This window comes from Hippopotamus amphibius, chromosome 2, assembly GCF_030028045.1.
Source record: "Hippopotamus amphibius kiboko isolate mHipAmp2 chromosome 2, mHipAmp2.hap2, whole genome shotgun sequence".
In the NCBI taxonomy this organism is placed as follows: Eukaryota; Metazoa; Chordata; class Mammalia; order Artiodactyla; family Hippopotamidae; genus Hippopotamus; species Hippopotamus amphibius.
Genome location: NC_080187.1, coordinates 33,233,057 through 33,257,967, shown reverse-complemented (window position 1 = coordinate 33,257,967; position 24,911 = coordinate 33,233,057). Strand labels below are relative to the sequence as shown.

General features: G+C 33.9%; 1 protein-coding gene across 8 annotated transcripts in view; it reads left to right on the top strand.

Annotated features, from left to right (window-relative positions):
* STX17 (syntaxin 17) overlaps positions 1-24,911 on the top strand; it is a 74,720-nt gene that overhangs the window by 24,497 nt on the left and 25,312 nt on the right. For 7 of the 8 annotated variants that reach the window (XM_057720851.1, XM_057720853.1, XM_057720850.1 and 4 more), the window contains 3 exons: positions 15,842-16,067; positions 23,874-23,989; positions 24,068-24,118. In XM_057720851.1, the coding sequence (XP_057576834.1) occupies positions 15,842-16,067; positions 23,874-23,989; positions 24,068-24,118 (393 nt within the window). Of the gene's footprint in view, positions 1-756; positions 816-15,841; positions 16,068-23,873; positions 23,990-24,067; positions 24,119-24,911 lie in introns of all 8 variants that reach the window. The other variant, XM_057720857.1, reaches the window with a different exon arrangement.

Genomic DNA, 24,911 nt, shown 5'->3' with positions numbered 1-24,911 from the left:
GAGCTCATAGAAATTTCCAGCCTTAAGTGCCAGCCACAGGAGCCATCTTGGACATCACTGCAGTTGAGCCTTCAGATGACTGTAGCTCCAGCCAACATCTGACTCATCCACAAGAGACCCCAAGTGAAAACTCCTCAGCTGACTTCCTAAATGTCCAGTCTACAAAATCATTAGCAACATTAAGCGATGGTTTTAGGCCTTTAAGTTTTGGAGGAATTTGTTTTGCAGCAACAGATGACTGGAATACAGGGCTTACACCTAACTTTGTTTATTTCAATCTGTTTTATTAATCTGTTCTTAAGTACTTTAGTGTGTGTGTATGTGTGTGTGTTGGGAGGTGTTAAATGTTGTCCTTCTAAATTATGTTTTCTAACTTGGTGGTGTATATAGAAATATAGTTAGTTTTCATATATAGATCTTATGGCCAATTATCTTTAAACTCTCTTATTATTTCCTAATAATTGGTCTAAATCCCTTTGGACTTTCTACTTATAGGATTTGGGGCGGGGGGAGGATATTTTTCTTCTCTTATAATATCACCCATTTTTTTCCTTTCTTATTTCAGTTCTTTATGGGTTGTTTTTTTTTTTCCAATCTGGTTCACTGGTTATTAGAAGAAACAGTTGGTTAATAAATAAACCTGTTCAAATTTAAAAAAGACCTTATAAATGACAACAGCTCCCTCTGCAAAGAAAATTCTTAATGCTATTTATGTTTTTTTTTTTCCTGAAAGTAAAATCTCATTCTGTGTTCCAGGCTGGTTGTAAGGATTGTTGACCATGTGTGCAGAGTACTTACACAGCCCCTCTCATACAGTAGGTATTCAGTAAATAAGAGGAATTGGACTAAGTTTGATTTGATACTCCCATTTTTAATGGTTAGATCAAGCTATAAAAAGATTCTTGGCTTTTTGTTAGTTTAATTTAAAACACATTATAATTGTATCACTCTTTACCATTTTGGTTGGCTTGTCATGCAAAAGTACAAAACATGTATGTAAAGAAACTCAGTGTTCCCTGCCCTTCTCCCCAAATACTTAACATGTAGTAATAATACTAGCTGATAATATAGGATTCTGTAAAATGTATCATGGTTTCTGCTTTGAAAAAACTTACCTAAATGGGAATTCATGAAATGTTAAATAAAGTATTTAAATTATAATTTAAAGCTTTAGTAAAAGAGGTAACGTAAGTCAGTATATGACTAATCGTCAAATATATTGTAGAGACCAGTAAGCGATAGAGTGCCAGCTATCTGGATGCTGGATAAGGGCAGTATTATCCTCACTTTTCAGATAAAAGAAGGGTGAAGAACAGAGAAACTTTGGTGTTTGTCTAAAGTACAAGGCCTTCATAAGTGGAAGGGCAGGGATCCAATCTGGAATTATTTTTACTATCAACTCAGGTGGATAGACAATCCAGGAATATTCTCAGGAATACATTACTTAATACCTATATAGTAGGTCTTCATCAGATATTTGTTGAGTAAATGAATGGAGGCCCCTTTCTCCTTTGGTTTTTATTCCTTTCGGTGGTTCACTTAATATTTTTTAAGCTATATATATTCTTCTTGGTGCCTTTTGATGTTGAAATAAGTGTGAAGTCATTACACTATTATTAATACCTTAGTGTAGTACTTAGGTAATACAAGCAAGGAATAGACCAGATTTGTTTTAATTAAATAGTTATGACTGTGGAGTCCTTAATAATAAGGTATATGACATCTAGATTGTGTTTACTCTAAGTTGTTTAAATGTTTACCAGTGGACTTGTGCTGTGTTTGTAAAGAAATCAGATTAATTATTATGATACTAAATGTTTTCTGCTGTGTACAATTTGCTCACAGAATTACATGTTGTAAAAACACATTAGAAATCCTTAAATCAATATTTAACAAAGGCAAATATATGCATAGCCTCTCTTCCTGTAATCATTAAATACATAATTGGCCATTTTTCAGAATTTTAATTAACTCAGAATAATTACCTTTTTTATAATTATCGGTATAGATAAGTATACATTTAAATATATCTTTTAATCTTTAGACAGAAATTTCAGGATATTTCTAGGAGGGAAAAAGTGATAACTAGTTATTAAATTAGTTACAAAACTAAAGAGAGATATCACTTTTACTTTACTGAAAGTTTGGCCATAGTTTGCAGTTTACTGCTTGCATACTCCAAAGCTTTTTAATTACTAAGTTGGTATACTTTTTTTTTAAAACTTTTTTTAAACTTACTTCCTTGATTATAGTGTCATTTATCAAACTTGATATTTTTGCAGATTTTCAGAACTTGGCATAATATCTGCCTTTCTGGCCTGATTATTAGAAGAACAGAAATAGTTGAACATTTACTACATCCTAGATACTGTTCTAGACACTGGAGCTATAGAAGAAAATTCTTTTCTCATTGAACTTTATATTCTGGGGGTGAGAGTGAAGAAAACAGACATATTTTTAAAATAAATAAATGTAAAATATTTAGATGGTTATAAGTACCTTGAAGTAAAAGCAAAGAATCACAGAAGGTGATGAGTGTTCTTTTATATAGGGTGGTTGTGGAAGGTTTCTGATGACATTTGAGCAGAGACCTGAAGGAAGTAAAGGGGTTAAACTATCGGGAATAAACTTTTCCAGGCAGAAGGGAAATCAAATGTGAAGACTCTGAGGTGAGAGGATGCGTGACATAGTCAGGGAGTAATAAGAAGGTCAGTGTGGCTGATGTGAGCTCTGGAGATGAGGTCAAAGAGATCAGCTGAGTCTTCTTACAGAAGGCCTTGCAGGATGTGGTAACTTAAAATTGGATAGAAGACCTTTGGAAGGTTCTGAGCAGATGATAACCTGGTATGATTTAAAAGATCACCTTGACTATTATGAAAAGGATAGATTCTAAGGGAGCAAGGATTGAAGCAAGAATACCAGTTAGGTGGCTAATATAGTAATCAGGATTCTATGGGTCTAGTGTTCAGAAAAATGCAGAAACATCCATGTACAGACAATTTTGTGTAGAACGTCAGGGACCTAGTATGTACATTTTTACCTACTCTCTGTAGCCCTGGGAAATGGTTCTGATCTTAAAAGCTTGACAGAGAAATAAGGAACTACCCTGACAACAACCTTAACATTGAAGTACCTTTTTGAAAAATTATACACACACACGCACACACACACACACTTCAAATGTACAAAAATGTGGGAAATAAAAATAACACTTTTGTAGTCATCACCCAACTTTATCAACTCAACATTTTGCCATAATTTCTTCCCCTTTTTTGGAAGAAGACTTTAGAAATACCACTGAAGTCCCTTGTGTACCCTTCGTTGATTCCATTTACTTTGTTCCTCTCTGCATCTGAAGGAGATCTTTTCCCTTGTTTTAAGTATTTATCATTTTTATGCATATAACTATATATAAATAATATATGATATTATTTAGCATTTTTCTTTCTGCTTTTTTCCAAACAGCTTTCTTGACATATAATAAAGTACACAATTTGATAGGTTTTGACATATGTATAAATCATGAGACCATCACCCCAATCAAGATAATGTGAATCCATCACCACAGTCAAGATAATGAATATATCCATTGCCCCCAAAAGTTTCCTTATACCCCTCTGTAACCCTCCTGGCTTCTCCCTCCCACATCGTCACACATGCACATACACCCCCACTACTGAAGCAACCACTGACCTGCTTTATGTCACTATGCATTAGTTTGAATTTTCTAGAATTTTATATAAATAGAATCATACACTATGTACTTCTTTTTTTGCCTGCTTTCTTTCACTCTGCATGTATATTTTAAGATTCATCTGCGTTGTAACGTGTATCAGTATTTCATGACTTTTTATTGTTGAGTAGATACTCTGTTGTATGGATATACTAGAGTTTGTTTATCCATTCATCTGTTGATGAACATTTGGGTATTTCCAGTTTGGGGCTACTACAATAAGACTACTATGAACATTTGAAAACAAGACTTTCTATGGACAAAAGGTTTCATTTCTTTTGGATAAATACTTATGAATGGAATAACTGGGTCATATTCTTTACCTTTTTTAACAACTGCCAAGCTGTTTCCCAAAATAATTGTACCATTTTATATTCCCACCAGTTCCTTCATATCCTTGCCAACACTTGATATGGTTAGCCTTTTTAATTTTAGCCATTCTAATAGGTCTGTAGTGGTATCTCATTGTAATTTTAATTTTCATTTCACTAATAATGTTCCTGTTTTATATTGAATTAATTTAGTATTTTAAATTCCGTTTTGTCTTCTTGTCTTGCTAGCTATAATCCTGTTATTTTAGTGGTTATTTTAGGGTTTATAGTATACCTCATTATAGTTTATGTTCAAGTGAGATTCTACTGTTTCAAATATATTTTAGAAATTTACAGTATACTTCTTTTTCTCCCCTCCTAGTCTTTATGCTATTGTTGTCATATATTTTACTTATACGTATGTTATATACTTCATAGTGTTTAAATAGTCAGTTATCTTTTTCAAGTGATTTAGATGTTAAGGTGGGAAATCTTACCTATTTACCTCTATCATTTCCATTTTTGGTATGCCTAATGCCTTTTTGTTAGCCCGTATTTCCATGTGGTATAATTTTCCTTTTGCCTGAAAGACTTCCTTTAACATTTCTTAGAGTGTAGTTCTGCTGTTGATAAATTCCTTTGTGTAGCTATCTGAAAAGCCTTCATCTGGCCTTTGTTTTCAAACGGAATTTTGCTGTATAGAGAATTCTGCATTGAGTTTTTTTCTTTTAGCACTTTAAAGATAGTGTTCAACTGTCTTTTCAGTTGCATTGTTTCCAGTGAAAAATCTGTTTTATTCTTATCTTTATTCCTCTGTATATAATATGTCTCTTTTCTCTGGGTACTTTTACAATTTTCTCTTTGTTGCTGGTTTTGAGCACTTTGATTATGATGGGGCTTAGTGGAGTTTTCTTCATGTTTCTTGTGCTTCGAATTTGTTGAGATTCTTGGATCTCTTGGTTTATAGTTTGTATCAAATTTGGAAATTTTTTGGCCATTATCTCTTCAAATATTTTTCTGTTCCCTCCTATCTCTGTTCTCCTTCAGGGACTCTAATTACATATATGCTATGCTATTTGAAGTTATCTCATAGCTTACTGATGCTCTTTTAAATGTTTTGGATTCTGTTTTCTCTGTGTGTTTCTCTGTATAGTTTCTATTTTTATGCCTTCATGTTCACTAGTCTTAGCAGCAGCCATGTCTAATCTACTGTTAATCCATTCAGCATATTTTTCATCTCATATTGTAATTTTCAACTCTAGAATTTTGATGTGGATTTATTTTAATATCTTCCATGTCTCTACTTAACTTTTTGAACATATGGAATACAATTATAATAGCTGTTTTAATATGCTTCTCTGATACTTCTAATGTCTGTGTCAATTCTGGGTCAGTTTCAGTTGATTATTTTCTTCATTAGTGGCCATATTTTCCTCTCTTTTTGTATGCCTGGTGGTCTTTGCTTGGGTTACCTCTCTGTGGCTGGGTGCTAGATATTTTTATATGCCTATAAATCTTCTTGAGCTTTGTTCTGGAATATAGTTAGCTACTTGTACACAATTGGATCCTTTTGGGCCTCACTTTTATGATTTATTAAGCTTGATTGGAGCAATGCTTGGTCTAGGGCTAATTATTTCCCCACTACTGAAGTAAAAACCTTTCTGAGTGCTCTGCCCAATGCCCTATGAATTAAGAGTTTTCCCAGTTTAGCTGGTGGGAACAGACACTGTTTACAGCTTTGAATGAGTGCTGGTCACTGTTCCCTCTAATCTTTTTGAGTGATTTTTTTCTCCAGCCTTGGATAGTTTCTTCACATACATGTTCTGATCAGTTCTTTGCCAAATACTTGAGGGTTACCCTTCTGCATATCTCCAGCATTCTCTTTCTGTACAGCTCTGTCCTCTCTAGTACTGTGTTCTACAAACTCTGCAGAAGCAGAAGTGTATCTATTACTATGTTTTGAAACTGCAAGTAGAATAGATTTAACAGTTTCATTCTCTGGGATAAGAAATCATTAGGAATAAGAAAGGTTTTGTGATCAGATTTTGAAACTAAATGAAAAAGTTGAAATTGTTACTACCATAATAATTCAATGAACAACATTAACTTGGCTTTTATACAAACTTGGTCAACCTAGTGTCTGTAGCAGTGGTGATGCAGGGCTTGTTGAGACAGATTTTTGGGACTCACCTTAAAGATTCTGATTTAGTAGATGTCAGACCACATTTGGAAAAATACTGCTCTACAGAGAGTCTATCCCACTTCCAAAGGTAGCATAAATACAAAGAAAGTCAGACATGAAACTGGTAGATGTAAAATGTGAATTTCATGATTTTACTAGGAGAAATACATAGTACTTGAGCTACTTTTTAATTTTAAAAAAAATTAAAGGGAGAAGCAATAGAAAAGAGAGGGAATGAGAAGGAGAAAGGGAGATGTGAGGATAGTAGACAAAAGTTAGGAAAAAAAGAAGAAAAGATTAGACAGAAGCAAGGCCAGATAGAGAATGGAAGAGGAGAAAGAAGAGTAGATTTCAAAATAAATGCTATTTAGGTTATTATGACTTTAGAGGAATTTAAACTTCAATTTTGCATTGAAATAGTCATGAACTGATTGATCAGGATTTAGGATTCCTCCCCCCTCCCCTTTTTTTAAAATAGGTATAGTACCTATGCCTATTACCTAGAACCTTGGGGAGGAAATTAAATCTAAGGCACCATCACTTGTAAGACACACCAGTATTTTGTGTACCTCTAAGAGAGAGAAGTGCTGCCAGTTAAGTGTAGCACAATGCTTTTTTTAACCATCTAGTTTAAGATACATTCCAATTTCAGAGATGTTAAAATGTGGGAAAGATGTTGTGTCCTAAAATTGATGAAATACAGTATTTAAAAATCTTCTACCTTTCTGCTCCACCTCTGTCTTTTCCTGATTTATTCTTTCTATTTAGCAAGCTTGTTTTTTCAATGTTATTCATCAGGAATGGCTCAGATCTCACCTCCTTCATGAAGCCTGTCTAGATCCCTACAGTAAGATGTTTCAGGTTTCCTTTGAGCATGCTTCTTATGCCCTTTTCAGTTTTGAATATTTCTTCTTAATGGAGAATCAAAAGCAAAATAGGAGTTAAATAGTGTTGCTTTCTCTGTATCATCTGCTAACATTATACCATCTGCCCCAAGCAGTAGGCCTAAACCTTCTTTCTTGTTCCTCTTGCTCTATGTGTATTTTTTAAATCTTTTTTATTGTTCTTAACATTTTTCGCCAGCCTCCGCTCATTCTGGGCTCTTACTTACGTGGTTCTCCTCATTTCACATCACTCTTTTGTATTCATCCTTGTTCACATGCCTTTCTTTTCACTCCTTAAAAAAAAAAAAGTATCTTAAAATTTTGAACTTATAGCACACCTTACCCAATCATATTGGATTTTTTAAGATGTCACTTTCTTTTCTTTCTTATTGGACTAACTTTTAACTTTTTTTTATAGTGTCAGAATTTTTTACTTTTTAGGAACTCTCTTTTAAAAATGGTTTTCCTTTTACAATATAATCTCTGCTATGGCATCATGCAAGTGTTTTCTCTAAACTTGACTTACTTCCCTAAAGTATCACTATTTCCAGTATTCCTTTCTGTAACTATTATGAACTCCAAGATGGCATGATTACTCTCTCATGGGTTTCTATTTTATGCTTGTATGTCAGAATTAATTCCAAAAAAAGTAGCTTCTTTCATTATTTCTTCCAACTAATGGAAGATGAAATGTTCATATGCTAGTGACTTGTATTATGCTTTCCTTGGTAAGAATTCTAGCTGGTTTCTTGTTAGTTGGAGATCCCTGTTGTTGGATTGCCACTTTGCCACTTTGTGGAAAATATTATAATTTTAATAAAACTAACTTTTTATTGCGATATATACATGCTATAAAAATTCATTAAGCATAAATATACAACTAAACAAATTATTATGCTGTGAACACTCATGTAACCACTACTCAGATCAAGAAATAGACAGTTACCAGCATCCTAGAATTTCCTCATAGCCTCTTCGCACTTATTAACACCTTTCTCCTTGCAAAAGTAGTCACTATCTTGATTTGTATGGTAACTACTACTTATTTCTTTTGTATGGTTTTACCATGTATGTGAAATCTAGAAAAATGGTGTAGATGATCTTATTTGCAAAGCAGAAATAGAGACACAGATGTAGAGAACATAGTGGCTGCACCAATTTACATTCCCACAAACAGTGCAGGAGTGTTCCCTTTCTCCACATCCTCTCCAGCATTTATTATTTGTAGACTTTTTGATGATGGTCATTCTGACTGATGTGAGGTGATAGCTCATTGTAGTTTTGACTTGTATTTCTCTAATAATTAGCTATGTTGAGCGTTTTTTTTTCATGTGCCTCTTGGCCATCTGCATGTCCTCTTTGGAGAAAGGTCTTTTTAAATCTTCTGCCCATTTTTTGATTGGGTTGTTTGGTTTTTTTGATATTGAATTGTATGAGCTGTTTGTATATTTTGGAAATTAACCCCTTGTTGGTTGCATCATTTGGAAACATTTTCTCCCAGTTCTTTTACATGTAGCTGTCCAATTTTCCCAGCACCACTTATTGAAGAGATTGTCTTTTCTCCATTGTATATTCTTGCCTCCTTTGCCATAGGTTAATTGACCATAGGCACATGGGTTTATTTCTGGCTTTTTATCCTGTTCCATTGAGCCATATTTCTGTTTTTGTGCCAGTACCATACTGTTTTGATTGCTGTAGCTTTGTAGTACATAGTCTGAAGTCAGGGAGCCTGATTCCTCGAGCTGCATTTTTCTATCTCAAGATTACTTTGGCTATTTGGGGTCTTCTGTGTTTCCATACACATTTAAAATTTCTTTGTTCTAGTTCTGTGAAAAGTGTCATTGATAATTTGATAGGGATTGCATTGAACCTGTAGATTGCCTTCAGTAGTACAGTCATTTTAACAATATTGATTCTTCCGATCCAAGAACATGGTATATGTTTTAAAATATTTTTTAAATTTGTTGAAACTTACTCTAAGACTCAGTATATAATTATTTCTTGTAAATGTTCTCTTGGGTTTTTTTTTAACATGTGTATTCTCAAATTGTTAGGGTACAGTGTTTTATACATTTCCTAGCACAAGTTTGTGTTAATATTATTGTTTAAATTCTCTATGCCTTACTTGCATCCTTTTGTCCATTTGTTCTATCAGTTACTGAAAGAGGTATTAAAGCCTTCTGTTATGACTGTGGATTTGTTTATTTCTCTTTGTAGTTCTGTCAATTTTTGCATTATATATAGTGACTATATTATTAGGTACACCCAACTTTAGACTCATAAATCCCTGGTGAAGATATTATTATTATAAAGCAATTTTCATTATTTCTAATAATGTGGCTTTAAGGTCTATTTTTTTGTGCTATTATTATTGCCACAGCAGGTTTTCTTTGGAGGTAAGATGTTAGATATACATAGTTTATTTTTTTATCCTTTTACTTTGAACCATCTGTCTTTATTTTTAGATCTATTTCTTTTCCAGTCTGCAAACCTTTATCTTTTAACTGAAACATTTATCCTGTTTATATTTAATGTAGTTGTTGATATATTTAGGTTTAAATCTTCCACTGTATTATGTGCTTCCTACTTCTTCTACATGTTCTTTGTTCCTTTTCATCTCATTTTCACTTTCTTTTGGACTGATTTTGTATTTTTTATTGATCCAGTTGTTCTGTTAGGTTTGAAATTATATCGTCTTTTACCAAAAATTACAACACATTCATAAACAATACAGATTATACGGGTACCTGGGAATATTTTAGTTCTGTGTGTGACCCCCAAAATTAAATGCTATTTTTATATATTTTAATTTTATATATAGATTTTATATATAGATTTTAAAACATTATTATTTTTGTATAGTTACTGGTCATCTGGATAAACCCACACTTTTACTATTTTTTTAAATGCTCCTGATTTCTTTCTGCATTTTTAACTTTATATCTGGGATAAATAATTGTTCTTTCTGAAAGGCAACATTTAGTATTTCCTTTACTGTGTATTTGCTGGTGACAAATTCCCTGTTTTTATTTGCCTAATATCTTTATTTTACCTTTGGTCTTGAAGGATATTTTTGCTGGGTATAGAATTTTAGGTTGACAGTGATTTCCTTTTCATACTTTGAATATATCATTCTTCTGTCTTCTGGCTTTCATTACTGCTTTAAGAAGTTAAATTATAATCTTACTGTTTCTTTGTCTGCTCTTTATTCTGGTCTTCTGGGGGTGACAATGCCTTTATTCCCCCACTGTTCAAGTTCTGTTTGGTGTTTTTTGTTGGTATGACACTTGGATATTTGGTTGCATTGTTTATAAGTAAATTTTTCTTCTTACATTATAATGCAGTGTATACTATTCTGATGCATATAGTACACAAAATAAGATCCTTTCAAATATTTATGCATGATACATGCAATACTGGATTTATACGTTGTCACCAGATGTAATTGATTGGAGGGAAAAAAGTTGGATCAGCATGTTGGGTGAAAGAACCAGAAGTTACATAACACAGCAAACACACGTCTGGTTTAAACAGCAACCACAGCATGTGTAACATTGGCTATGGTGCCTCCAAGGTGGTGGAACTGTTTTTCAAGAAATTATATTGTCTTTAGCTCCTTTTGAGCTCCTTTTGAGACATCTTTTCTCCACCTCTTCTTTTTTTCTTTTTCGGCTAAGTGTATTTTTCTTTGTATATACTTTTGTCAGGATTTGTTGACCTTCTTGAAACTGTTGATTGTTGTCTTTCCTTAGTTTTGGAAAATTCTCAGTCACTATCTATCCAAATTTATTTTCTGTCCATTTCTTCTAGGATTCTAAGTATATGTATACTGTATCCTTCTCTAACTATATCCTCTATGTCTCTTACCTTCTCTTCTGTATTTTTCTTTTTTTACTTTCTTTGTTTCTTTTTTACATAGTTTTACATAGTTTCTTCCTATCTCATTTCCAGTTTACTAAGTTGTTCTTGAGTTGGGTCTAACATGCAGCTAAATTCATTTATTAGATGTTTTTTCCTTTTGCATACTCTTTTTAGAAATTTTTTTTAATTTTTATTTTTTATGCAATTTTTAAAGATTACTTTCCATTTACAGTTATTACACAATATTGGCTGTATTCCCTGTGTTGCTCAGTACATCCTTGAGCCTATCTTACAGCCAATAGTTTGCACCTCCCATTCTCCAACCTCTCTCCTACCCTGGTAACCACTAGTTTGTTCTCTATATCTGTGAGTCTGCTTCTTTTTGGTTATATTCACTAGTCTGTTTTATTTTTTAGATTCCACATTTAAGTAACATCATACAATATTTGGTTTTCTCTGTCTGACTTATTTCACTTAACATAATGCCCTCCAGGTCCATCCATGTTGCTGCATATGGCAAAATTTCATTCTTTTTTTTTACGGCTGAGTGGTATTCCATTGTGTATACATACCACATCTTCTGTATTCATTCATCTCTTGATGGACACTTAGGTTGCGTTTGTATCTTGGCAATTGTAAATAATGCTGCTATGAACATTGGGGTACATGTATCTTTTCAAGTTAATGTTTTTGGTTTTTTTCAGATACATACCCAGGAGTGGGATTGCTGGGTAATATGGTAGTTCTATTTTTAATTTTTTAAGAAATTCCATACTACTTTCCACAGTGGCTACACCAATTTACATTCCCACCACCAACGCACAACGATTGTGTACTCTATTTTTAAATGCTGTTCATTCTTTTCCAAAATCTGTATTTTGCTTTTTATAGTTTCTGGTTTCTGCTGAATTTTCAAGTTTGATACTTGTATCTTGGAACAAAATAACCATAGTTTTGTAAGTCACATTTACTCATTCCTCTGTTAGGTGTCCCTTTGGATGTCTCAGTTGTCTGTTATTTCTGCTGTTTCTTCGTCATGTTGTATATGTCCTCATGTGCTTAATTGTCTTTGATTGGTGGACATTATATTTGAAAAATTATTTATACAAGTTATTAGTAGCTAAGGATGATCATCCTCCAGAGAAGATTTTTCTTTGCTTCTTCTGAGCCTCTGAGGTGCTAACTTCCAAGATTATCTTTATACTATTTCAGAGACTAAGATTTTTATCAGCTACCCAAAAGACAGGAAGCCAAACTGCGGTTCATGCAAGGACTGATTTATTTGAGGATTACCTCTGCTCCTAGGGTCCAGTTCTTTTACAATTCCAGCCCAGAGCACCATAGTGGTTGCCCTTATTAGGTCCTGGCTTTGGATATTTTACCCTGAGATTTGTGAGCCTGTCAAACACTCTGGTAAGCAGATACCCTGAAGAAAATGTGACCCTAACTTCAGGACTCACATCTCTGGATTTCTGTCTTTGCCCAATTCTTGGCTTACAAATTTCTATCTTGTTTGCTTTTTGATGCTTTTGAATTTATTTTTCTCTTGGTTTGTTTTGTGACTTATTTTGCTTTCAGCTTTTTAAGTAGTCATTGATGGGAGGGTTATTTTGAATTATCCAGCCTGCTATAGCCAGAAACACCTACTTTATATTCTTCACATATTGACTTTAGAGAAACTCTGTAGCTATGGTATCTAATATTGTAGCCCTTAGCCACATATAATTGTTGAGCTCTTAAAATATGGCTAGTTTGAATTGCGATGTGCTGTGAATGTAAAATATATGCCAGATTTCTAAGACTGGCTACAAATAAAAGCATGTAAAATGTTTCATTAATAATTTTTATATTGATTACATGTTGAAATGATAATATTTTGGATGCATTGGGATGAATAAAATATAGTATTAGAACTAATTCACCTGTTTCTTTTTACTTTCTTAATGTGACTATTAGAAAATTTAAAATTACATAGTATATGGCTTGCATTTTATGGTTCATATTATATTTCTGTTGCATAGTATATCTATATAGTAAGTTGTTGAGAATACATGCTCTGTAGTCTGGATTTGATTCCTGGATTTATTTTTTACTAGAAGTGTAATTCTGGGATATTTTCTTAATTTGCTTTAATTTTCTCTTTTGTAAAATGAGAATAAGAGTAATATCTATTTAAAAAATAAATTGTGGGACTTCCCTGGTTGTCCAGTGGTTAAGACTCCATGCTCCCAGTGCAGGGGGCATGGGTTCGATCCCTGGTCAGGGAACTAGATCCTTAATGCCGTAACTAAAAGATTCCCACGTGCCACAACTAAAGATCCCATGTGCCACAACTAAGATCCCATGTGCCATAACTAAGATCCCATGTGCCATAACTAAGACCTGGTGCAGGCAAATAAAGTAATTAAGAAAAAACAATTTAAAAGATAATAAATTGTGAAGGTAAAACAAGATAAAAAAGGTAAATCACTTAGCACAATGGACAACTTATAGTAGTGTTGATAAAATTTTATCCATTATTTGTGTTTTTGTTAGTATAGTATCAGATTTTATAGTTCAGTGGGTATTTTCTTTCTCTTAACATTTTTCCCTTCACCCATAGTAATAGAGTTCTTAAAGCTAGACACCAGTTTGACTGGGAATGTAACATATGTACAGATTTTATAAGAGAGGAGGATCTTGTCACAGGCAAATGCTCATTAGCTGCAGAAACTTCTTAATGCTTCTCCAAAATAATATTGCCTAAAATACCTCTATGAACTATGTAGCAAGTACGTAACCAAGCTTTATAACTGTAGTCCAGAAAGGAATCACACAGCCAAGAGATGGTGTGTAGGAAACAATATTGTTCCAGGACTTGGGAATTGGACTCTAGTCCTAATTCTGCCACTATGTTCAGCTGGACTCTAGTTTCCTTTATTGTAAAATTGTGAGGTTGAATTGGATGATCACATAAGCCCATTAAGGTTCTATGATTTTACATATAACATGCTTACATATCACATATTTTTAATCTACAGTCAATTATATTTAGGTTTTCTAGGTCACATTGGAATGAAAAGAGTGGGCATAAGGTTAAATGAAGTATAGAGTCATGATAGGATAGAGGTACAGCTTTTTGGTTCACCCACAGAATCTTACAAGATGCTCTTGGTTGTAGCTAAACTATTTTTTTTTCAGAATTGGCTTTAATTTTAGTAGAATACAGTAGATACTTTAGATTGTATTAAGGTACCGTATAGCTAGGAATTATAGTTTAAGGGAAAGGTTGCTGGACTTGTAAAAATACCTGGGTTTTAACCTGAGCTTTGCTGCTAGATAAGTAAATCCTGAACAAGTTTTGTTTGTTTTGATTTCTCTATGTGTAATAATGCGGAATGTAATAATATGGACTATATTACCTTACTCAAAGTAGGCACTTGAAAAATTAAAGAAATCAATACTTTTTTGTTCTGTCTGGTATACAGGATTTGCATTAATGTCTTGTGAAAGTACATTAGGGGATAATAATTTAAAATATTGCATGAATTGAGATCTGTAAAATAAGCATCATATGTAGATCATTCTTACAGGTCCTGTTTAATTGTAAGAGAAGAATGAGTTTTTACGTTTTTCAAAGTATAGACCATTGAAAAAGATGAAAAGCTCCCTAGTTTATTTTATGAAGCTAGCACAACCTTAAACCTGTTAGAATAAGTTTAAACCTAGTGAAGATAGTATAGACACACACACTATTCTTGTATGCATCTGTGCACACACACATTCACATACTCACACAGATGTACCAAAATTCCAAATAAAATATTAACCAATTGAATCCCACAGTGTATTAAAAAATTGTATGTATTGACCAAGGGGGATCTTTCTCAAATATTAAAATGGCTCTATGCCATGCAATTTGCCCATAATTCATTATATTAACACATTAGAGAAAAATTTATGATTATGCCAGTAGGTGATTTTTAAAAGAGGATAAAATAATTTCATGAAAATCCAGCAACTTCACTCAGCGAAAATTGAAAGTAAAACAATGAGATAACATGTAGTACTGGCAGTATATGGAGAAATGGGAATTCAGACTTTAGTGGTAGTATGAAATGTTAAGCCTTTTGGGGAAAAACTGATAATAGCTATTGAAATAAAAATGTATATTATCCTTGGAGTGAGTACTCTAACTTTGGGGAATCATTCCTACAAAATATAGTATAATAGTATATACTAGAATACTAAAATATACTGTTACCGTGTATTAGGATTTATAGTCTAGTACATTTGTTTCATAGTTTGTAATAACTAAAAACTGGAAACAACATGGATGACTATTGATCACTGAAGGAGTGATTAAATAAACTATTTTACATCAGTACTGTGGAATATGGTACAGTCCTTGACGGAGGGATATCCATTATGATATTGTTAAGTTGGGGAGTGAAGTTTGTCAATTGTAGATTATTGTGCATAATGTAAGTCGGTTTTTGAAAAAAGAAAGGCTATACATGCTAATGTTTGTATGAGCAATGAGAAGTATGTGGTAGGTCTGAGTTAAGAGAAGTGGTAGGATTGGTGAAGTGGGGAAATCATTGTTTTTCTTGATGTTTTTCATTTATTATGAAGAGCATTTGTTACCTTTGTAATAATCACATTTAATGAAGGAAAAATGCTAAATAAATTCAGAGTATGAGGATGTGAGTTCTAAAGAAGCTGGATTTGGCTAGAGACAAAAAAAAATAGAAAAGTTTTTATGCATACTGTCTGTTGTAGAGAATACTTGTAATTTCCATTTAAAGCCATTATCACAAATTACTTCTGAAAATAAAGATATTTTATATTAAGAGATGGTGACTTTAATGATTTTTTTTTTCTTTTACAGCAACTCCGCTCCAATATCCGAGAAATGGAGAAGCTTTGTTTGAAAGTCCAAAAGGATGACCTAGGACTTCTGAAGAGAATGATAGATCCTGTTAAAGAAGAAGCATCAGCAGCAACAGCAGAATTTCTCCAACTCCATCTGGAATCTGTAGAAGAACTTAAGAGACAATTTAATGATGAAGAAACTTTATTACAGCCTTCTTTGACCAGATCCATGACTGTTGGTGGTAATGTACTAAGTCTTATTCTTGATCATAGTATAGTACCGCAGTTAGTTAAGTTCACCTCCTTGTATTGATAGTGCAGATTATATATAAATCTCCAAGGATCACCTCCTAGTCCAGTATGCTGAATTCTTGGACTCTGAGTGTGCTTGAAAATGCATATCCTAAAAATTTTACAGGATGGAAAAATCGAGGCTCTGCTGTGTAGTGTGGGACTTAAAGGTTCAAGTACCTATTTGTGCATATATTAAAAATAAATTTTAAAATATTTCCTAAGGAAAATGTTGTCCTTGTCTGCAGAGTACTCCTCCCTCATCTCCAGGTACAGGAGTGGCCTAGGGAGGCATGCTTCTTTCTTAGGCATTCTGGTTTTCAGAGGGCATGTTAGATCTATCTCCCAGAAAAATCTGCATTGGGGGCCATGCCATGTCACTTTTATGAAGTGATACTCTAACAAAGAGGTCAGTGAAACCTGTTATTATAGGTCTTCTAAGGATGTAATTGATAATTGTTGATTACATTATATAATGTCTGTATAAGGAACTCTGAAAAGAATTCTTGGCTTAATAGGTAGTACTTCAAAGCAAATAATCTTTTTTATTCTTATGAGTATCGAATGGCATAACTATAAGTTTTCTCTACTTGCGTTGTTTATTAGCATACTTAAATCTAAATTTTTTAACTGCCAAAAGCCAAAAATTTGAACTTTCCTGGCTTGGTTTTATAATTGCTGCTGCTGTTTTTCCTTTTTTGTTTTAGAGTTTCTCTTTTTAATTTATGCCATCTTGTTACATTTTATGTATGTTCTAAGGTGCCTTAAAACTTTATGGAAAAGATGCAGTGTAAATAAATTACAAATTAGAATACAATCTGAGAGATGTTGTAGCTGACCCGTTTTCCTCTTTTTATTTACCTAGGAGTTAGGAGGCTCCTATATCACTCCCTGTCTCCAAAGCCAGATTATTTTTAACGGTGTATTTTCAGTGCTAATGATCCAGTTTTACAGGGAAGTTTTTTTTTAAAATAGAAGAAACATTTAGGCCATCATCCATAGTTTCTGGGTAATATTGCTTTTATTGTGTCCTTAGTACCTAAGCACACAGTACATAGTACTTGGCACATAGTGGACCATTAATAAATGTCTTATAAATATGAATGAATAAATATCTTTTTAGAGACAATTTTATAATTTCTGATGTGCTCTAATCACTTCACTCTGTAGATAACCACTATTTAACAACACTACTAAAGTGTTGTTTTGGAGAGAAGGAAATGTTAGCACTCAACCTTGGTTGAAGAGTATTTGGGAAGAATGCTTTTTGATAGTTTGTAGTTACTGTTTATGTCATCTTGTTCATATATAATTATCACCTCTATAATGATGTGTCTGAATGCTGTTCTTACCATGTACTGCAAACCTATACTTTAATCTTTGTGTACAGAGAAACTGGACTTTATAAGTTCCATGAGATTGAGTCATCTTATCTACCAGGCATTGTGACAGTTGTGATGGCAGTAGTAACGAAGATGTTAGATTTTCTGGAAAGAGTCAGTGGCATCAGTGTCTTCTGCTATTTAGTTTTGAATTGCCCATCACCAGCAATTCCCTAGCAAACAAAAATTGTGAGTTCTATCTAAGTATTCAAGCTTTAATTTGCATTTTAGTATTACATTGTTTGTGTTTCTACCAGTAGGATTGTTTGGGCTCAACAAATTTGGGTTTATATGTCATCAGAGGAATTGGGTGATTATTAGAAAAAGGCAGTTTACCCAGTTTGCCGGCAATTAACTTTCTCTGTAGGGAGCTGACTGGTCTTAAAAAAAAATGTTGGCAAAATCTGAGGAAGCATGTGTACAGAGGAAATGGAGAAGATTGGAGCAGAGCCAGAGGGTGAGGGAGAAGAAATAGCAGGTGAAATTTGTTTTCCAACTCTGTTGATTCTCAAACTTCTCAATTCATGGAATACCAAGTAAACTAAAGAACTAATCACTTGCCACTGAGAGAAACTGCAAAATTAAATCTCTGCATCTAGTGCTGATTTGATTGGAACAGTCATTCCATTTATAAAATCAGATACCTAAATTATACCTAAAACAATGCATATAGTTTCAAATTGTGAATGGTCTGCTGGTCAGATTGTGCTTTGACTTTGAATCCATTGTCACCTTTAAGCAGTTAAAATTAACCGTCTTCCCCAGTGCCTGAGTATTTCACCAAATGTGAAGTTTCTACTAGGTTGTGTTAAATGCATAAATATTATTAACGCATAATTGAGAGGGTGGGAAAGGAGAAGGATAATGAAAAGAAAGCAACTAATTTACATAAGACTTAATAATGGGGTAAGAACTGGGTTTGTTCCATGTGTGGTCGTCTTCTAGCTATAGACTCTTTTCTATCATCCTACATGTTTTTATCCTGTGCTCTCTGTTTTTTTCTTATTTTTGCTTTAGGTACTCATAGTAGTAGTGACAGCCTACACAGAAAAAAAAAAATGTGTTTGATTTGCACAGAAATTAAGTGCCTTAAAATACTTTTACCTTTAAAAATTCAATCTGATTATAAATAAATTGGTTGGAAACATCAGCAGAGATTCAGAAGCAGTGTTGCCACATTTCCATGACTGAGATCAAAATACAAAAATAGTTTTTCATTTACAGATAGAAATAACAAGTAGAATGTTTTATGTTCTCTGGAGAATGAAAGAAGCTTATTAAGTTTAGGGGGATGCTGTGATGATTTTGCTGTTTCTTTTGTCCAGGTTCTTAGAGTTCCTAAAGCAAATCTTCTCTGCCAATCTTGCTTGATCTGAGAAACTCCATTCTGTCTCTCTTGTGTGTCTAGTTTCATTTTTAGCATGTTGCTTCCCACCAAGAGAAGTAATGAGCCTACAGATTTGATTTGTATTTAGAAAAGTGTATCAAGTCATACAGAGCAAATCAGTGCTTCTATCTTTGTCTTTTTAACTCCCCATGCAGCACACACACTTCATCAGTGCATTAGGAACAGAATCTTATTACATTTTAAACGAATATTCACAAAAGAAAAGAATCCAACCTTAAAACTGCTGGGAACTTCAGACCAGCATATTAAATTTGATGAAATATTAGATTTTATCACAGGTATATATACACTTGTATTGAACAGTTTTGTGAATCATGTAGATGCTTTTGTATATTATTCAGAAGGTGTGTTTTGTATTGGTTTTAATTTTCTTAAAAATTTTCCTTTGCAGCTAAGTTAAGCCATGACTTAGAAGTCATCTTATTTTGATAGGTAGGTTTATGTAGATGATCAGTAAAATAATTTCACTATGGTAAAGCTGTTAGAACATGAAATAATTCAGGAGATGCTTTTGAATTAACTTAGATTATAATGGGACTCTTCCTAATGTAGTAAAATTTAGTGGAAATTGCATAAATATTGTGTTGTAATTCTTATTAGAATCATTGCCCTTCATGATGTATGCAGAAAGGTGGGGGAGGCGGGCAGGGAAGGAATATGTTTAGACACAGAGAGGGCAAAAGTCTTATGTCCATGTTATTAAGCTTATTTTTCACATCAACTAAAAATACCTTAATGTTTACTTGAGTTTATAGTCAGTAATGTTTTAAAAATGGAATTTGCAAAACACTGGTGAATGATACATACATTCCACGTGCCCTTTACACTTGCAGTTGTTTGCAAGTGGGTAGAACTGAGATTGTTATGTCTTACAAAACAACAGCAATTTTGACTTCTGTGGACAAAATAAGAATTCTTTAGCCATCTTTCTTGTAGCTATAATCTGTCTCTGTATTTTTCCCCTACATGTCTGTAGCAGTTTGTAAAAGTTCAAAGTCAATGGATGGTCACTGAGATAATGATTTTTAATACAAGTTGAAATAAATGAATTACGGAAGTTGTAGAAATTAAAACGTTCCTTTCTTAATTGTTAGTCATGCCTCGAATTGGTTAGCGATGTTCCGAGTTGTAAGTTCACAGCAGAATTTTCCATTGAAGAGAACAGATTTCTTTGTTCTACGACTCCATTTGAACTAAGATGCATACGCAGTTTGGTTTCCAGTGAAGCGTAAATGACTTAAACATTTCTTATTTTTTCACTGAGGGAAATCTTTTATGTTTGCTTAAAATGTCAAACATTTCCCATCCCTTCATTTTTTTAGATCAAGAATTTATGTATGATAATCTCTCCTCATTTTGTTATATATCCTGGCATACTTCATTGGAATCTTCTCTAATAGTAGTACAAAGATTATGGCTTTAAAATCTTTTGAGTGGTGTTATGTTTATAAAGTTCTGCTTTACATTTGATCTGTTAACAACAACAGTTATCATTATTCATCATCGTGTTAAAGAAGTTGGAGATATTACAAAAGGAATATTAAGTAGAAGAAAGATCTTAGAGTAATTAGTTACTTTGAAGTGAAAAGTATTTTTATGTGATAACTTAGGACATAGGGTAAATAACTCTTAAGCATTTGTAAAAGTCGGAGCTTTTAAAATGTTGGGTATTTGCCATATGTTGTAATGTAAAACTTACTCTGAATCTGATGTTTTTGCTCTTCCTTTAAGGTAGGGAAATGTATTCATTTCAGTTAAGATTCAAAATTAAAAGAACACTGTCAATGCTAATAAGCCTACAAATTAACTTTTAATCAAATGATTGTGCCCTTCCTAAACAATTCAAACGGGTTTTTTTCCCCAAGAGGTAAAACAGGGACTTCCTAGGTGCTGCAGTGGTTAATAATCTGCCTGCCAATGCTGGGGACACAGGTTCGAGCCCTGCTCCCGGAAGATCCCACATGCCGCAGAGCAGCTAAGCCTGTGTGCCACAACTATTGAGCCTGCGCTTTAAAGCCCGTGAGCCACAACTATTGAGCCCACGTGCCGCAACTACTGAAGCCCACATGCCTAGAGCCTGTGCTCCGCAACAATAGAAGCAACTGCAATGAGAAGCCCGTGCACCACAACGAAGAGTAGTCCCCACTTGCTGCAGCTAGAAAAAGCCCATGTGCAGCAACAAAGACCCAATACAGCCAATAAAATAAATAAATAAATAAAAAGAGGTAAAACATTCAGAAATTTTGAGACTAAAATAGTAGCACAGTTTTATAAAATACCGTTCAGTTACAGGCTAGGATGAAAAAAGAAATTGAGAGAGAAGATAAACTTAAGAGTTATAATGACTTACTAATACTTTTAGGAGTACATCAGGTCACATGTCACTGTGTTATTTCCCAGCTTATAACCCTTTAATAGCTTTCCATTGTCTGCCAAATTAAGTCCAGTCTTTAACTGGCCTGCAAATCCCCTTCTAACCATCTATAATGTCTTATACTTACAGCTGTATGTCTTTTACTTTATGCTTTGGCAAAACCAAACTGCTGGTTTTGTGTTAAACTATTATATTGTTTTTTGTTGTTGTTGTGGTTTGTGTTTTTTTTTTTTTTAGGACCTTTTTCATGCTGGTCTTTCTACCTAGAATTTATATTATCTTCTTAGCCTAGTAAGATAAATTGCACACCACACCACACTAGGCCAGATGCCACCCCCAGCGTGAAATTCCCATAAATACTATGTGTATCTATATCTATTTATCTAGATATCAGTGCATTCTCTTATTGTTTTAGGATTGTCTGTTCATATGTCTACTCTTCTAGAATATAAGTTCCTTGAAAGCGGCTACTTTGTATTGTTTACTTTTTTATCCCTAGTGCTCAACACAGTGTATAATGGGTTCTCAGAAAATATTAAACTGGTAGGTGTTTTGAGCTTGCAGTAAGGAAGACAAAGGGAAGTAGACCTTCAGATCTCTTCTTTCCATTTCCACTGCCACTATCCTAGAGCACACCATCACCATTTTGCACCAGACACATTGAAAAGCCTCCCAGCTGGTTTTTCACTCTCTAAGATTTCACCTTTCCACTCCATCCTTAATCTGTTCTTCACACTACAGCTATGGTTACCTTTCTAAATCTGAAATCTGGTTATGGCACCCTCAGCTTCCCAATAGTCTCCAACTCCTTTTAAAAGTTCCATATTGATCTTAAGAGAAAGACAATACTCTTTAATATAGTTTACAGTGCCATAAATGATGTCCCCTTAGATTTCCAGCCTCAACCTTTGCTTTCTCTTGTCATAGTCTGTGCTTCAACTATACTCCTTTCAGTTCCTAAACTTAGGCACGTATATTCTCCCTGACCTAAATACTCTCTCCTTTCCCCTGCATCCTTGCCCCAGTTCAGCTATATAATTTCTGTTCATCCTCAGGCTTCAGCTTCAGAATCTTCTCAGACCACTCTTCTTCTACAAGTCTAGGTTAAATACCTCTCTTCGGTGCCAACATAGCATTCTATACTTACCCATATCATAGTTCTTATCAGACTGTACTGAATTTGCCTGTTAACATATCTATATCACATATTATATAGTAAGTTCCATTAACAATACCAGCAGAAGCATGGCAGTAGTAGTAACTATTAACACTTGTTCTTAATAGTTAGGCCAGGCACAGTGTAAAATAAATATCACCTTATTTTACAAGTGAGGAAAATAAGTCAAAGAGCTGAAATACCTTACCAAGTCAAAGAGCTAGTAAATAGGGACTTCCCTGGTGGCACAGTGGTTAAGAATCCGCCTGCCAGTGCAGGGGACATGCGTTTGATCCCTGGTCCAGAAGGATTCCACATGCTACAGAGCAACTAAGTCTGTGTACCACAACTACTGAGCCTGTGCTCCAGAGCCCATGAGCCACAGCTGTTGAGCCCACGTGCCACAACTAATGAAGCCCACGAGCCTAGTGCCCAGGCTCTGCAACAAGAGAAGCCACCTCAATGAGAAGCCCGCACACTGCAATGAATAGTAGCCCCTGCTCACCACAACTAGAGAAAGCCCACGTGCAGTGATGAAGACCCAACGCAGCCAATAAATAAATGAATGAATAAATAGATAAATAAATAAATAGCTAGTAAATAGCCAAACAAAGATTCTAACCCAGGTCTTTCTGACTAGGCCCATACACCTAACCGCTATGACTCCTTGGAACTGTTTTATGATTTACCTTAGCACACTGATTGGCATATAGTAGGCATTTTATAAATATTAGTTTAATGAATGAATGATTGGTAAAACCAATAGAAGGAAATAAAGACTTGAAGGTGGAGTTTGGAGTATAAATTAGCTCATCTTTATAGCACTGTTTAATGAGGAAAGCCTTAATGGGTTGATGACTTTTTAAAATTCAGAAAAGACATAGGAGCAATGGAGGCATAGGCCAGAAAAAGTACTCTGAGGGGAAGAAAGATGACAATATGTACAAAAAGATACATATGGTAAGAGGTATTAGTTTGATGACAAATTTAGTATTACCAAACATGACCGATTTTCATTGCTAAAAACACATCACTTCCCTGCTTTAAAATCTTGTGAATTTGTTGTTTATTACTAAAATAGCCAAAGAAAAGGTTAATGATTTTATCAATGAAAAGTGTTAAACTTATTTCTACTGGGTATCTCTTCATCGAACATTGGCCGAATTGAATAGTTCTACTTTGTGCTACTTCCACATCTAGCCCTAGTTATTCAGATTGGGTGAGTAGTATTTGTAGCAATTTTTTTAGATGACTTTGTAGAATAATTAAAGAAAAAAATTTGTTAATTAACCTGCCCATAGATAAATAATCAATTTACTTTTAGCCTGAATTCAGTTAGTGAGCATTTCAGATGGTAATTGTTTTATGGAATTGATTCATGCTACCATCTTTCTAACAAAGCAGATAAACTCTAAACATGAGGCTATGTTCATCCAGGAACATTTCACACTGCTGAAGATGAAGCTGATCCTCAGAGTATGACTCAGATATATGCGTTGCCTGAAATTCCTCGAGATCAAAATGCTGCAGAATCATGGGAAACCTTAGAAGCGGTATGTTAAAAATGATTTTCCTTTTGGTAGCTGTGAGGCATGAAAGTAAGTAACTTTCTCTTTCTCTCTCTTTTTAAGGACTTAATTGAACTTAGCCAACTGGTCACTGATTTCTCTCTCCTAGTGAATGTAAGTATATAACTGTTTTTGACTTAGAGGTGTTAGATTAATAGGATAAGAGGCTTTTATCAATCACTAGTTTAATAGAATTTACAATTTTTAAGACTGGTATTGAGCTGTGGACAGATGTCTAACTGTCCTCAAATCCCAGTTCAATTCAGAAAAATATTTATTGTGCCAGTACCATACTGTCTTGATTACTGTAGGCTTGTAGTATAGTCTGAAGTCAGGGAACCTGATTCCTCCAGCTCCATTTTTGTTTCTTAAGATTGCTTTTGCTATTTGAGGTCTTTTGTGCTTCCATACAAATTGTAAAATTTTTTATTCTAGTTCTGTGCAAAATGCCATTGGTAATTTGATAGGGATTGCATTGAATCTGTAGATTGCTTTGGGTAGTATAGTTATTTTCACAATATTGATTCTTCCAATCCAAGAACATGGTATATGTCTCCATCTGTTTGTGTCATCTTTGATTTCTTTCATCAGTATCTTATAGTTTTCTGCATATAGGTCTTTTGCCTGCTTAGGTAGATTTATTCCTAGGTATTTTATTCTTTTTGTTGCAATGGTAAATGGGATTGTTTCCTTAATTTCTCTTTCAGATCTGTCCTTGTTAAGTGTATAGGAATGCAAGAAATTTCTGTGTATTAATTTTGTATCCTGCAACTTTACTAAATTCATTGATTAGCTCTAGTAGTTTTCTGGTGGCATCTTTAGGATTTTCTATGTATAGTATCATGTCATCTGCAAAGAGTGACAGTTTTACTTCTTTGCCAGTTTGGATTCCTTTTATTTCTTTTTC